The sequence below is a fragment of the Harpia harpyja genome, chromosome 8, assembly GCF_026419915.1.
Source record: "Harpia harpyja isolate bHarHar1 chromosome 8, bHarHar1 primary haplotype, whole genome shotgun sequence".
In the NCBI taxonomy this organism is placed as follows: domain Eukaryota; kingdom Metazoa; phylum Chordata; class Aves; order Accipitriformes; family Accipitridae; genus Harpia; species Harpia harpyja.
Window position 1 is genome coordinate 28,723,815 of NC_068947.1, and position 15,083 is coordinate 28,738,897.

Below are 15,083 nucleotides of genomic sequence, written 5' to 3' on the forward strand. Positions count from 1 at the left end.
AATATAGGAACATAAAAACAGGATCACCTCATGACTTTTAGCTAAATCTTAAAATAAAAGTTATTTTGGGGATCTTTTTTATTGTGGAAATCTAAATTATAGGGGCAGTAGGGATAAACTATGTTTAGTTTTCTAGTGTTTCCTACAATTCCTGTAATCTTTCTCAAAAATAAATCTCTGAAACCTTTTCTTTATGATATCCTATTAAAGTTCATCTGGGAGAAGGACTGTCAGTAAGAGAAGCATCTTTGTGGTCTCATTCTTACTTCGGCTTGGCAGACACACTTCTGAAAAGTCCCTTGTTTATCAGTAATCTGCCAAAATAATACAGGAACAAGAATAACCTAATGTAAGGACAAGCTTGTGCCACATATATCCATGGAAAAAGCCAGGCTCTGAGATCAGGAAGAGAGCACCTATTTGGACTTTCTCTGATAATGTCCTGACAACATTGTGTGTGCCCAAATTCCTTTCCTGCCACTTCCCTTTACTCATATAGGTTAAGAGCCTTGCTATCAATGAATGTAGTAAGAGCCATAGTCCTAGCTGAGCAATGGTGCTGAAGAATCAAGGGGCAAACCCTTTGTTAGAGATGCATAAAAAATAATAGGTTTCTTCATAAGACTTCTTTGAACAAAAAGAAAAAAATACCGCTGTTATCAAAGTAAAAAAAGTGATAACTCTAAATGCTCAAAAGTGGGAACTGCAAGAATGAAAGCTTCATGTGAAATCAGAGCTCATTCCCTTAATCTATAACGCTGCAATTCACATTTTGTTAACATGATCATCACCTTTTTATTTTCCCCAGGGGCTCTGTCTCATCGACAGGACAGAGTGCACAGTGAAGGAGGAGCTGATCAACATTTTGATCCTCACCACTGGGTGAGTGACAATGGCTTATTGCCAGAGTACACATATATACATAACAGTGCAAACATCCAAAGGCTAGCACTGAATTATGCAGGACACTAATCATTTACAAGGAAAAGGGACAAAACCTCTCCCTGTAACTAAAGATTGGATTAGCATTAATTCAAGATGAATATGCAGATTTATGGAGAATCCTTCGTCCATTGTCTTGTTCTTTTTATTTCCCAGACAATTTTTAGAAATAAACTAATGATTCCTTTCATTCTGTGCACATAGTCCTCCATGACACCAAGTAGTAAGTTATGAGCAAATTCAGATATCAAAATACCCCTGCCATGATTTCAGTTATGCAGGAACATTCAATCCACTGACATGAGTGGGCTCGCCACTACTGATCTCAATTCCTGTGCTGTGCCTCCCCTTCATGGGAAAATAGCTAGCTTTCCATCCGTAACAAAGACATTGGCTCCCCTTCCCTGTGTGTTTCTCGGGTGGCTGAAGTGCCCCCCTCACTCTCTGTTCTCACACACAGTCTCTGCTCTTCCGTGACTCTCCCAAAACCTGAATCAAATGACCTCTCCACCAGGACAACCGGGTCCTTGCTGGCTAAAGGACCAAGCTTCTTCAGGGTACTTACCTCCCAGTCAGCTGCTGCACAGACACTCACATTGCCAAATGGCACGTGCTGTTTCTGAGCTATAAGGTTCGCGTCCGTAAGCCCCAAGTTGTGCTGTACACTGGTCCAGTACAGAGGTTGTATCGGTGTGAAGGCTCAGCTCCATCACCCAGACCAAGCTGAGGAAACCAGGTGGGACTGTACAGAGCAGGGAGGAGAAGGACAGGCACTTGTGATGCACAGTGACAGCAGAGTTGCTCAATAGATGCCACTGCAGTCCCCAACAGGTGCCCAGTAACAGCTTGCTGTTGTTGTGCAGTTGGAGCAGGAAGGCCTCTTGGATCTACCCAGAATACGGATGTGAAGGCCCAAGCTGTACCCAAGGGTTTATTCGAAAGGGTTAGTTAGTTAAAGTCTTGAAACTTTGTATGCAGAGTTTTTTTTTTTTCTTCCCCTAAACTGATCTGAATCATTTTTGAGTATACCATTGCTAATGCAGACATTTGTGCAGGGTTAAATAACTCTGAAATCAAGTATTATAAAATGAAAGAACTGAACAAGTGAAAATTTGTGTACAATCTAACTCCTAAATTACTTCTCTTTCATTTGTTGCTCTCTACACCTGTGGCAAAAGAAATAATTTCCTCATTACAGGCTGATCATTTGTGCAAGAATATACCTCCAGAAAACAACGGAGAAAACAGCAAGAAACCAAGAAATATCTGGCATTAAGACCCATCCGGTGTGAATGAAGTATGTGATGCAGAGTAGTCAGCTTTCTGGAAGAAGCTGTGAAATTTTTTCTCCTAGTTAATTTAGTCCCTGTGTTTAGGCAATGACCTTCTCTGAATCTTTTCTTTCTTCTTTTGAAGGGGACTTTTATCTGCTATAGCAGAGTTAGTTCAATGTGTTAATGCAAATCTGCAGTTGTGCCTTAATAGCTGGCAAATCAGTCAACGTTTTAGTGCTCTTCTTGGAACACGCTGAGATGTCAAGTTTTCAAGCTTCATTTTTTACAGCTTTCTCTCACTACTAATTTCTGAACTACAAAGCAGAAATAATTTACCAGTGAAAAATGACAGAATGGACCACATTCTATAGCAGACAAGATAAGCATGGAAACATTAACTATGGGCTATTTTACCTTCTTCTAACATCTTGGCAGCAGACAAGACTCCACTGTTAATTCTAAAGCAACATCTGCTATTTCAACTGTATAAATTGAATTCCAATTTTTCTGTCACAATTGACTAGAAACTAGATTTGTAAGCAAGTCTATTGGAATGAATCAGGCTAAGATACTATGTCATGTGAATAAATATAGGCAAGTTAGGCCTTTACAACCTTTCCACAAAATCTGCCCCATGCTGCTTGAGAGATGAAAGAAAACATGAAGGAAAACATTGTTTCATTACAGGGCATCCAGAAAGGAAAAAAAAGAAGAGCATATTATTGTATTTAGTCCTCCCTTCAGCATGAGACCAAAGATCTAACTAATGAATTTAATAAGATCTAAGAACTCATTCTTACTGTTTTCCCTTACAAATGCTCAGACAAGTTAAGGTTTCAACCAACCCTGCCTGGCTATCCGCAGATGTGAAGGTGGAGTGCTTATAACCTTCCTTTCATGGAGTATATCAGCTCCTTAATCCTTGACCCACCTTCCCTCACTGAAGCAGAACAGCCCAGACCCTGGTCAGAAGTAGGCACAGCAATAGGCAAAACACGCACTTGCCTTGGTGTCCTCAACCCACACCTTACATTCTCAACGACACCTTACATTCACAACTGCTTTCTTGCCTGTTGAGGGAAGAGTGCTGTGTTGAAGCAACAACTAACTGACAAAAGACAGTTCTTCTCTCTTTTCCCAGTTGCAAAACTGCAAGATTAGGTGTCCCCAGTTTCCTTAATGGAAACATCTCCAGGTTTGTTCTTTCTACCCCTCCTGCGTACACCAGCCATACAAGATAGCTCTGGCCCTGTTCCCTCAGCCTTAGCAGCTCTAGTTGCCTACTGCAGAGAACCTGAACTGGCTGAAATTCCCTTGCACTCACTTTGTCTCACCACCTCGTTAGCTGAAGAAAGCAAGTACTTGCTCTAAGAAGTGCTAGTTACCATTTCCATCCACATGGATCAGTTTTCATCTTTGGGTGTCACACAGCAGCTCCATAGTAGAATGTTTTGACATTAACATTAAAACAAATATAGCTTTTAGTTGAAATACTTGATACGTAGTTAAAAATTTTCTGCAGATAATTCTGCAGGACAAAAAACCTGATCTCCTTCAAGAAAAGGAGAAAAAGCAAATTCTCAGCTGGTATTTCAATCCATTGTATCTCCATTATGTTTTAAAAATTATGCTTAATTAAACAGAAATACTAAGTTCCTTTAGGTCTGTCATGACAGAAGTTATAGCAAAATATCATTTAGAAGCAAAAGTACCCAGCTCAAAGACTCACCCTGAGAGCATCAGGCTCAGTCCTAACTACACCCCCATAGGCCATGAGGGGCACAAAAGTTATCTTGAATAACACATATGACTCAGCTGGAGGTTTTGAAGATGTCAGGTAGAAGATAAGCTCGCTACTGGCAAAACCCATCGCTCTTCCTCTTGCACCTCATAAACTAACCTACAGTCCAGGGTCCACTACCATTAGCATCCACCTAGATTAGTGGGGAAGAACAGGTGCACATGCATAGCATACATGAGGAAAGAACAAAGGAATGCACAAAGCCTGCAGTCCATTATGTTTTCATACTGTGACTTTTTTCTTCCCAAGATAATAGATTCAGCAGAAACAAAGGAACATTTCGTACAAAGGAACGTGAAATATTTAACACTAATCAGAGTCCCAGAGGTCAGCATGAGGCTGATGGAGGCCTCTGAAAATAAAGTAACAAAATACAGACACAAGGACTTAAGGGAAAGTGATCACGAAATAATAGCAAGACAGAAATCTACATAAATTAACCAAAATATTCCAATGGCTAGATCATATTTCTCTGCTTGTGTTAAAGACTAGTCTTGGTCTTGAGCTTGTGTGAGCACATTGACCTCAGGGGCTGTGTAACCAGCACACAGGACACTGGGAACAATTTGTTTTCACGTGTCCCTGTGTCACAGGGTGCTCCACACTGTAGTGGGTTGACCCTGGCTGGATGCCAGGTGCCCACCAAAGCCGCTCTATCACTCCCCCTTCTCAGCTGGACAGGGGGGGAGAAAATATAACAAAAGGCTCGTGGGTCAAGATAAGGACAGTTTAATAAAGTGAAAGCCAAGGTCGCACGCGAAAGCAAAGAAAAACAAATGATATTATTCTCTACTTCCCATCAGCAGGCGATGTCTAGCCACTTCCTGGGAAGCAGGGCTTCAGTACACGTAATGGTTGCTCCGGAGGACAAAAATGCCCCCCCTCCGTCTCCCTTTACTTAGCTTTTATATCTGAGCTGATGTCATATGGTATGGAATATCTGTTTGGTTAGTTTAGGTCAGCTGTCCTGGTTATGTCCCCTGCCGAGATCTTGCCCTGCCCCAGCCTGCCATTGAGGGGGGGGGCAAAAATGTTGGGGAGACAGCCTTGATGCTGTGCCAGCACTGCTCAGCAGTAGCCAAAACACTGGTGTGTTATCAACACCTTTCTAGCTACTGATGCAGAGCACAGTGCTATGAGGGCTGCTATGGGGAGAACTAACTCCATCTCAGCCAGACCCAATACACACGCCAAGTCCCAGTAATGCACTTCAGAATGTGGCCAGTAAGAGGCTAAAAGGTAATAAATTTTCCTAATCACATTTTGATTCAAAGCTGATGCATCCTGTCAATTGCCCTTGATTGGGTTCAGCTGCTGGTCATGTTTTGATATATTATGTTACTGTTGTTGATGTTTTACTGCATCATATTTGTGTCCATCTAGTGAATTTAATTTGGTTTTTTGATGATTCATACTACTTTTTTTTTAAAAATACTACTGTGATAAGCTTTCATAATTACATTCTGCCTTCGTTTATGATAAAAGCAAATTACCATCTTCTCTCCCAAAGTTTGTAATACTGAAGACACATCATTCTCTAGTTGAGTCAGTATTCAAATCACAGCTGTTGCTCAGCCCATGCTCCTGAGCAGCTTAAGGAATTCCGCATGCTCACAAATTTACCATTCAAATACAAACTGCTATACAGATAATATGCCAGCCTGTATCTGTAGTAATATCTTCATAGCTAACTCTTCCATAACTTAACAGGTACTTTTTCCCCCCACCCTCCTAATAACCAAGCCTGCAGAGAGAAGAGACATTCATTACCGATTCATACTTTTTCTGGATTAGGGGCTATGCTTAATTCTCATAATACAGTTTCTCTAACGTGATTTTTCTTTTGTGAAAAAAATTCAAAGGTTCCAAGTTCCTTTTAAGGGCTTATATATAATAACTGAGGATCACATTTGCCTATTAAGTAGCTGTACTTCAGGTAGATATGTGTACAGGCAGACAGTTTGTATACATCATATCATACAGTAATTAGCATGTAGACAACGTCTAAGGTGGCTTAATAGTGGCCAGCCCCAACCTCTCAAAAAAACTCATCTATTAGCCAGTCTTCTTACAATACTTGTCATAATGGAGTCCCTTTCTTGCTAAATTCCTAGGCATTAGCATGTAAAAATTATAGATGTTTAGATAGCATATATAAAATGATAGCTAAAAGGCAAATTCCTTCTATTCTCTCAAAGACAGGACAGATAATCTATCTTTAGCCATTAACCATCCCATATCTTGTGAATTAGCAAAGATGATGATATAGGCCCTCAGACATCAGCCAAACAGCCATCTCTAGGGTTAATGCAACTCTTGCAGAAAGGGTAAACAGGGGACAATGGATGTTGTAAGTAAAAAGAAAGTACTGTATTATACCATTCATACAGAGATTTAGTAGTTATGCAGAATACAAAGCTACACAAGAAGCATTTGTCCCAGTTCAGTCCCGGTCTTCTTTATTTTCTCTTTTGCCATGGGAAGTGATTTTCAGTTCATTTATTGTTGAAATTGAGTTTTCACCTGCACGTCAGCCTTTACTAGTTATGCTATTGTGTTTCCAAGCACTTTTGGGGACAAAGAGTTGACTTGATTATTCCTGAATAACAACTGTTCTCAGTAGACCCACAATAGCTACACTTTTACAAAACCAAGCAATCAGGAAGGAGGCAGTCTGTTTGTAAAAGAGCATTGGGCAGTGCTGATTTGAGTATTAAAGAATACTGCTTATCACTAACACCTGAATTTTGCCATCTGGCTGAATACAAATACAATTAAAATGAAATCTGATAGCTTCCCTGCATATTGCAGCGAGATAGCTGGTTAGTAAAGTATGTGGTTAAAAAAATACACATATGAACACTGATGACAAGTCTTGATCTAAATAGATTATTTGGTGGGAGGTTTGTTAAAGCCTTTATGTCCTCAGAACCTGGACTGTTCTAGGCCTTGGGAATATGCAAGCAAGGATTCCTTGTCCTGCAAAACAGATAAGTCTGTCATTGTGTTGAATAAAGCACTGGGAGGACTTGTATTCCCCAGAGCAGCCTACAAGTTTGTCTGGATTTTCAAAATCAGGGTTGTGGTGTTTCAGACACAGGCTCATTCTTGATGTACTGAGAACTGGAATATCTGCCTGCACAAAAGGCTGCCATCTTCACCAAACAGCGATAGGATTATTGACTCATTTCACAAAGAAAATAACACACATGGCAGGGATCTCAGGCCACTGATAATGGAGCTGTAAAAAAGTAGCTTGATGTCTAAATCTCATTAGAAGGTAATCAACACTTCACCATCCACAATTACCCTTGCAGGAAAACAGACGATTACAATTATGTAAATCAATACAGGGTAAGTGTCTTCAACTAGAAAATAAATATCCACTTTAATGAAACAGTTTTAGTCACTGATTTGAGTCATATGTCAGTGTCAAAAAAAAAAAAATCTATAAAGTATTTCCCAAGTACTTCTTTTTTCCCCCTGGTCAGATCATTAAAGCCCTGACAGTTTTCCTTTCTTCTAAGTGAAACATACTTACTTTTTGGCATCAGCTCTTTTTCAGATATCTAGCACATCATAAATTTAAAGCCTGAGATCCATTTAGCTTTTCCTGTAATAACTGTTTTCCTCTCTTCTGATCACGTGAACTTTATGGGTATATATCACAGGGCTGATCATGGCAGACAGCCACTTGTTTCTATAAGGGGCCAGTGCACACCTGCACTGTCCTAAGGGTTCATGCAAAGTGCCAACATAGTTGCTAAGACAACCCCCTAAAAATTGCAAGTTATCTTCACTTTTCCCATGTTAAGAAGGGACTGAGATTGTTGTCAGACCTATATTTTTCCCTTGTCTGTCTTTGAGAGGTCTAGCAACATTGCCACTGTGAGCAATGCAGGCTCCTTGGCATCACCAAGCATGTTGAGGACAATGCACTTAGACACTTAGCACTGGCATCCACAGAGATGCTAGGCTTGCATTTCAGTGTGGTACAATCTGCATCTTCTCAACTGTCAATAAGAAAAAAGTCACCATGAGCATACGACATGGAGCGCAAACATTTTCTTTTGCAATATATACTCAGGATCACAGTTTCCCTAACAATGAATTATGTTTGTTAAAAAAAAAAAAAAAAGCAAAACTACCCAGAGTATAACACTCTTCATGGGTATAAATAACCCTATTCAATTCCATGGACACAAGCAGGCAGGCCAATGATAACACCCAAATGTCAATGGAACCTATTTGAGCCATATATAAAATAAGAGGAAACATGATGTGTTAGAAAGATATACACTTCTACAGTCTGCTCCAGGATGTGGATTATTTACCCAGGAAAAAAAAAAAAACCACCACACACCACAAAACACTTACTGCTGAAGCTGTTAGCAGTGGTTTTGCTTGATTGTTTCCATTTTTCTGAAAAGTCTTATACATACACTAACATAAAAAATGTTTTACATATCACAGCCTAAAGATACACCAAGAGTGTTCCATCATTTCAGCTGTTTAATAAAAAAAAGCATAAATACTGACACAAACACTGGCAAGACTGGCAAATTAAGTCCCTTCATCAATAGTTTTCTGTGTAGCTGTGAAGACCAAAACAGATTTCCAAGATACTTTTAAGACAGACATAATATGGCAGCTAGTAAGTTGTTGTTAGCATGTTGTGGAATAGACTTGACAAAAAATGTAGAGTCTGAATGGCTTAAGTATAATGTGTGCCAGCCGAGGGCGAGGGAATAATCTTATTCTACTGTCCCAAACCAGCAAACATTTTCACACATACTTAATTTTATATACATCAGTAGACTCCCTCAACAGGATTTCTCACAGGCATAAATTTAAGACTTCTGAGAGTTTGTGCTGATTGCTCATTTCATATTTTTGTCTTTAGAAGGAAATCTTTCATAAATCTTTAGTCATTAAGATACACTCTTCATCAATCATTATCCAGAGCAAGCATCATCCATTCTCTTACTCTTTCAGTGAAATTTGAATGCTTTTTTCCAAGTAAGTGTATTTTCATGGATTTGTTACCAAGATACCTGTATTTGCCACAGTTGTAAGCAAAATTTATATATATAGATGTGAAATTATATTAATTTCCTTGGTTTACAGACTTAAAGTTTCCTAGGATGGAACACCTTATATGCATCTCAGTACAAGAGTGCAATAGAGTGCCCATCTTTTTGCAGTAGTTCCACAATTAAAAGAAAATGCAACACACAAGCCCTTGCTCATTCACCTTCTACTAAAAAAAAGTGGGAAAAGCCAATCCACATGGGATCTTAGAATTAGTGACAGTTCACTCAAGGCAAAACTAGAAGGGACCTTTAAGGGGAGGAGAAATAAGTTAGAATATTTTTCTCTTGGGGTAAATTATCCTTTATAATAAAGTCAAATGGAGGTAAAGCATAACTGGTTCATTCACATCACATATATACAACCCTGTTTGGGAAGAAACTTGAGATATATAGAGTGGGATTCATCTCACCAAACTTTAGTTATTCACAATGTACCTGTCCATATCTGAGCTGGCTCACTGACCTCACTGCATAGACAACTGAAAGAAACAGGCATTTTTATGGTGTATTTGCAGTATTTTCAAGATCTATGTTAAAACGAAATTAATCCCATTCTAAAAATACTGATATTTTTTTTTCCTTCACTGCTTATAACGTGAGCCTAGACTGATTAGCTGTATTCTGCAGCTACATTTAGATTTAGTCAGAGCCTTGCCAACTGTCTAGTTAGGACTCAGTATTTCTTAAGATTGCTTGGAAGCGAAGGTCCTACTGTCTGTCAGTGGTGGGAGTGGGGACTGCTTCAGCAAGAGACTCAAATTTCCAACTAGTGAGTGACAGGTATAAGTATGGGATTACAGTGTAGAAATTGCTATCGAGTCATTGCTTCATCTTACTTATTTCACATTACTACTATACATTCTTTTCTGATCCATGAGAGATTTGCAAAGAGAAAGTCATTATGAGAATTAGTTTCAAAAAATAGTGCTGCATAGAGCACTTTATGAACCAAAGCATGTTTTCCTGCAAATATGTTATAATCAAGAATTTCGATCTACACAGGATCAGACCTGAACTACAGAGAAGTCAAGGTACAGAACATGACCAACAAGACAAGAGACTTTTTTGCACCTAGATGCTACCTGGGGACAGCGCACCAGCCTTGTTTCACTGGGAACAAGAAAAGCCATGTGAAAGACAAGCAGACTGTCCATACTGTCCCACACATTACCTATCATAGCTCCCTCCATGGTAGGTATTTTCTCTTGCACCTATTTGCCAAGTGGGGTCCTGGGACTTGGCAATCATGAGTTTGAGAATTGCAATGCCTTCCTCTACTCTACCTTTGAACAAGGTTGTCGTATTCCTGGAAAAGTAGCATGCTCACCTGAGACAAAACACTGGAATTTTTCATCACTCTTTCCTTAGCCCCTGAACAGAGCCTCAGCCTGGCCAACCTGCACAGCTGTTCCCCACAGGCAAGGTAAGCTTTACAGTGTTGATCAAGGGGGATTGCCTCTAATATAGAAGTCTGATTCCTGAAGCTGATTTAAGTACTTTGGTATTTCTACCCTGCTATATAAGGACTCATCCACCATCACACATCTCAGGTTATCAAAACTGTATTCTCATCCATGAGTCATAGCAGTTTACCTAATATAAAGAGTCTTTCCAAAGGATATTATGGAATTTCTTGGTTAGGAGCAAGGCATGTTTATTAGAAACATGTATTATATCCAAGAGTCATCACCTCATTTCACTTTAAGAATCTAGATCATTGATTTGTCCCCAAGACGACATTGCTCAGAATAGGTACATAAGGAGAGGAATTAATAAAGGAGTCTAGGGGAGTTTAGTGCACAACTTCCCTTGCAGTTCTCAAAGGCTCAGCTTTAGTAATTACTGAGACCTACAACTGAACAAAAAGATCTTGTACCACATGGGCATGCATGTCCATTAAAAGCTTTTCTAGTATGGAACCAAATGCTGGGCATTCACAACAAAATGTTGTGTTCAATACACAGCTGTTGCATATGTATCCTGCAGATGAGACTGGCAGTGTTTTTTCAAATTATACTTTCTCAAATTCTGAGCTACAAACATAGCTTAAAATTAACAGTCCATGTCCAAAAAAAAAAAAAAAACACCACACCAAAAAAAACCAGTAGAAGGTTTCATCTACAGAAACTACTTAAAGTCTGATAGACAAAACTCAGGTGTAATAAGCAGGCCAAGCCAATTGAACTAAATTAAATTGTGCCCTTTGAGAAAGGGTTTGTTATCTCTATTCAATTCATTACCAATGAAGATACTTCTTTAATTGTCTTACTTCACAATATTTTATGATCAACTCAAAACCAGTCATAAGCTGTGCAAGTGAACATATCCACATCCTTAAAGACATCTGAAGCAAATAAGCCTATAATTTAGTGGCAACTCCTGTTGTTTCATGACCCACCAAATGTTTTTCTTCCTTTAGTGTTTTATATATCCAAATACTTTTACACCAACAGATACATATTGCTTTAAAATACCATATCAGTATTTAATCTGCTATTGATGCATAGCAACAGCTAAAAGCAAAATTTAAAAAGCCATAGAAATACAAAAAGACAGCAAATGGCAGTCATTAAACTACAACATCTATGATTAATACATAGGCTGTTAAATGATTAGTAATAAGATTAGCTTGCATCTCTCCTGCCCAATAGATACTTAAAGTAATTGCATCTTTGCAAACTGCATTATCATCACTTCATGTTCTTCATGATGTCATGGGACAGCAAGGCAGACTCAGCAGTTTCTCCTGAGCCTGCTTTGATTTTTTTTCTTTAAGAATCAGTTCTCTGGCAACACTAATTTTCTGATTTGGAGCTGTGAGCACTGCTTACAAAACAACCATCTAACTACACTAAAAATTACAAAGCATTTATATTACTTCTCTTCAACAATTCCCAAATTAAAGATGACAAAGAAATAACACATAAATATGAATTGTGTGATGCAAATAATCATTTTAATTATATCCTAGGAAAATTAACATACTTGGAAAAAGAAACAGAAACCCCCTACCTAAGGAAATGGCATTTTGAAAAGGTAGACCCTTCCTTCTCTGCCCTCTTGACACTGTGGACAAAGTGGTTGCAATTTTGCAGTTATTGCTAGATCTGCCGCAAACTTACTGCAGCAAATGGGAATCTTTCCACAAGGTCCAACCAGCACTCAAGTCAGTTTCAGGAACAGTTTCTATGTGAGTGATAGGGATTATATATTTAACTTATTTGGAATGAGAGCAGTGAGATTTCCATTTATTCCAGAGCATCATGACTGATAAATTAGCAATTTTTCAGAAACAGGTCTGTTTAAGATGTAGACTTGTGATTTTAAATGTAAGCCTGTTTGAGTCCAAACTGTTGGTTCTTGTATAAGATAGACGACAGCTAAGCTAGATGGAAGTCAGGTGGACAGCACACACTGCCCGATAATTCAACAGTACTACTTCTTGTTTGAAAAAAGGCCAACTACTACTAGTTCTAGACCTATCCATGTGCAGGGGGCAGGATAGGGGTGTGGTCCTTGAGGGAAAAAAAAGTTCTCATGCCAGTATATCAAAATATTCTGGCATAAGCATACTAAATATCTTTGCCTGTTATTGTCTAGAGAATCTTTATCTAATGAATACAACTTCAGCTAATACACTTCATACTTCATAAATAGTTCCTTCTCTAAGTGGCTTCAAATCTTCTCCTGTATTCTACCAGCCAAGTGTCAGCTGCATATTACAGTGACATGAGATTCATCACATGCTTTGAAACACTTCAAGGAAATATGGGGTAGAGCCTGTATTCTTTCAAAACCCCAAAGCCTTACATGCATCTAGGAACAGTTTGACTAAGCAGTATACACATATTGCACATTGTTTTAAAAGGTGGACCTTTACTCAGTTTGCTACATGTCACTTAAAGGCAGAAGCTTCAGCTAAAAGATTAAGGGACTGGGTTTCCTCAGTCACACATGAGACTCCTGCACTAAGACTACTAATGCAAAATGCATCTCATGGATGAGTAATCTTCATTAGTCCTTAAAATAACAACAAGTGTTACACAGTATTCATAAAAATTGTTAAACTAAGAGCTTTGCTGTATCATATATAGGACTGTACAATTCACATTGTAACAGAGGTAGAGGAAATATTTCAGGGTACACTTCAGGCAGGCAAGCTTTTTCAAAATGTTGGAAGTACTGCTACTTAGCTATTGTTTCCTAGAAGATAATAGTTTCACCAGAAGCCCAACAGCACATCTCAGTTCTGCATATGAACTTTCTTCAAATAAGACATCACCAAAATGGTCACTGACTATACTCCATCAGCAACTAAGAAAATTATCTGAATTCAGCAACTAAATGTTTGCTACAAAAAAAGCCTACAAAAAAGTTTCCTTGACTTGCTACCGTTACAGCCTCTGCAACAATTGCATACAAATAATTTGCTTGTTCTGGAATCAGTTTGTAAAGAGACATGTTCTCACCCGCACATACAGAAATTTACACACATAACTTGTTAACAAGTGAGTCAAGTGTGTAAATCTTTGTTTCAAGACAAATGTACGGATGTGCTTGCGCACGCAACATGCCTCCGAGAGCCTGTTAGCTTTAGCGTGGAGGGTTTGACCCAAAGCGCAATTAAAAATAGCCTTTTCATTGAATTTAGCAGCTTCTGAGTGTATGCACCTGCGTGCTGGAAACACACAATGTGATCCTACAGCTCTTAAATTAAACCTAAGCTCAAATGTTAGATATAGATTCTGAAGTATTGTCTTCCTCTCGGTTTTGAGAGTTGTAGCTATGCCTACACGTAACAAAATTATTTGTGCTGTATGCTCTTAAAAGCTTGCTTTTTCCTCCTAACTATTTTACAGGCAAAGAAGTATTCCTGTATAGACGCAAACCAATCTCAACGGGACGTGTTCCTCAGAAAGACATCTCAGCAAGTACACGCTCTATCTTTTCAAACAATTAGAACGGAGCTACGTTGTGCAGGCAGGCAATCAATCGAGTCTAAAAATCTGCCTGGGCAAGACAACGCCGTGTTGGCAGGAACGGACTTGAGAGTGCTGCAGGCGTTGGACAGCCTAGCTCTCCGTCTCTGAAGAGCCAAGCCTATAGCTGCTTTCAGCTCCCACGGGTGCACCGGTGAGCCCCGGGTCAGCCCCGGGTCGGCCTCGCCGGGCCGGCGCACGCTTACAGAGGCCGGGGCCGCGGCGGCAGCCGCTCGGTGGCCGCCGAGGCGGAGGCGGGCCAGCTCAGCTCTCGCGGCGCGCTCCGGCGTCGATTTCGCGGCGCGCCCCCAACACGCGGGTCATTTAACGAGTGGCTTCGGTGCCAGCTCTTCCCCTCCGTGGTTCCTGCCCCCCTGAGCGCTGAACTCCCACACCGGCCCCGGCACCGACGCCGGACGCCATCCGGCCCCGCGCCGCCCGCCCGCCCGCCCCGGCGCCAACCCCGTGCACTCACCGCTGAGGACGCGCCCGGCGAGCCCCCCGGGCCCGCACAGCACGGCGGCCGCCAGCACCGCCGCCAGCCCCAGCCCGCCTCCGGACCCCATGGCGGCGGTCCCGCTGCCGGCTCCCCTCCGAGAAGCAGCTCAGGGCAGGCTCGATGCCCGCCGGCGGGGAAGGGGCGCCGGCCCGGCTCCGCGCCGCTGCCCGCCACCGCCTCCCCCTCTGCGCCGCGGCCCTGCCTATATCTGCTCCCCCCCCCCCGCCCCGCCGAGGGCCGGCCCAGGCGGGCGGCCGGCACCGCCTCCGCGCCGCCCCCCCCGCCGCCCCCCGGCAGGCCCCGACGGCGGCCGGACCCTGCTGCTGCCCCTGCCGCTGCCCCAGCTCCAGCCCCGTCGCGGGGGCGGGCCGGGGGCGGGGGTAGCGCCCGGTGGGGGGGGGGGGGGGCGTCTGCGCGGAGGGTCGCGGGCGTGGGCCGTGGGTCCCGCCGCGCCGCAGCCCGGTGTCGGGCGCGGGGGGGAGCGGTGCCCGAGGA

At 41.4% G+C, this 15,083-nt stretch overlaps 1 protein-coding gene across 7 annotated transcripts in view; it reads right to left on the reverse strand.

The window, feature by feature from the left end:
- Positions 1 to 14,758, reverse strand: part of CHODL (chondrolectin) — a 37,760-nt gene extending 23,002 nt beyond the window's left edge. For 5 of the 7 annotated variants that reach the window (XM_052794824.1, XM_052794827.1, XM_052794822.1 and 2 more), the window contains exon 1: positions 14,565 to 14,758. In XM_052794824.1, the coding sequence (XP_052650784.1) occupies positions 14,565 to 14,655 (91 nt within the window). In that variant the 5' untranslated portion in view covers positions 14,656 to 14,758. The remainder of the gene's footprint in view (positions 1 to 14,564) is intronic. The other 2 variants (XM_052794826.1, XM_052794821.1) reach the window with 2 other exon arrangements.
- Between the last annotated feature and the right edge of the window lie 325 nt (positions 14,759 to 15,083).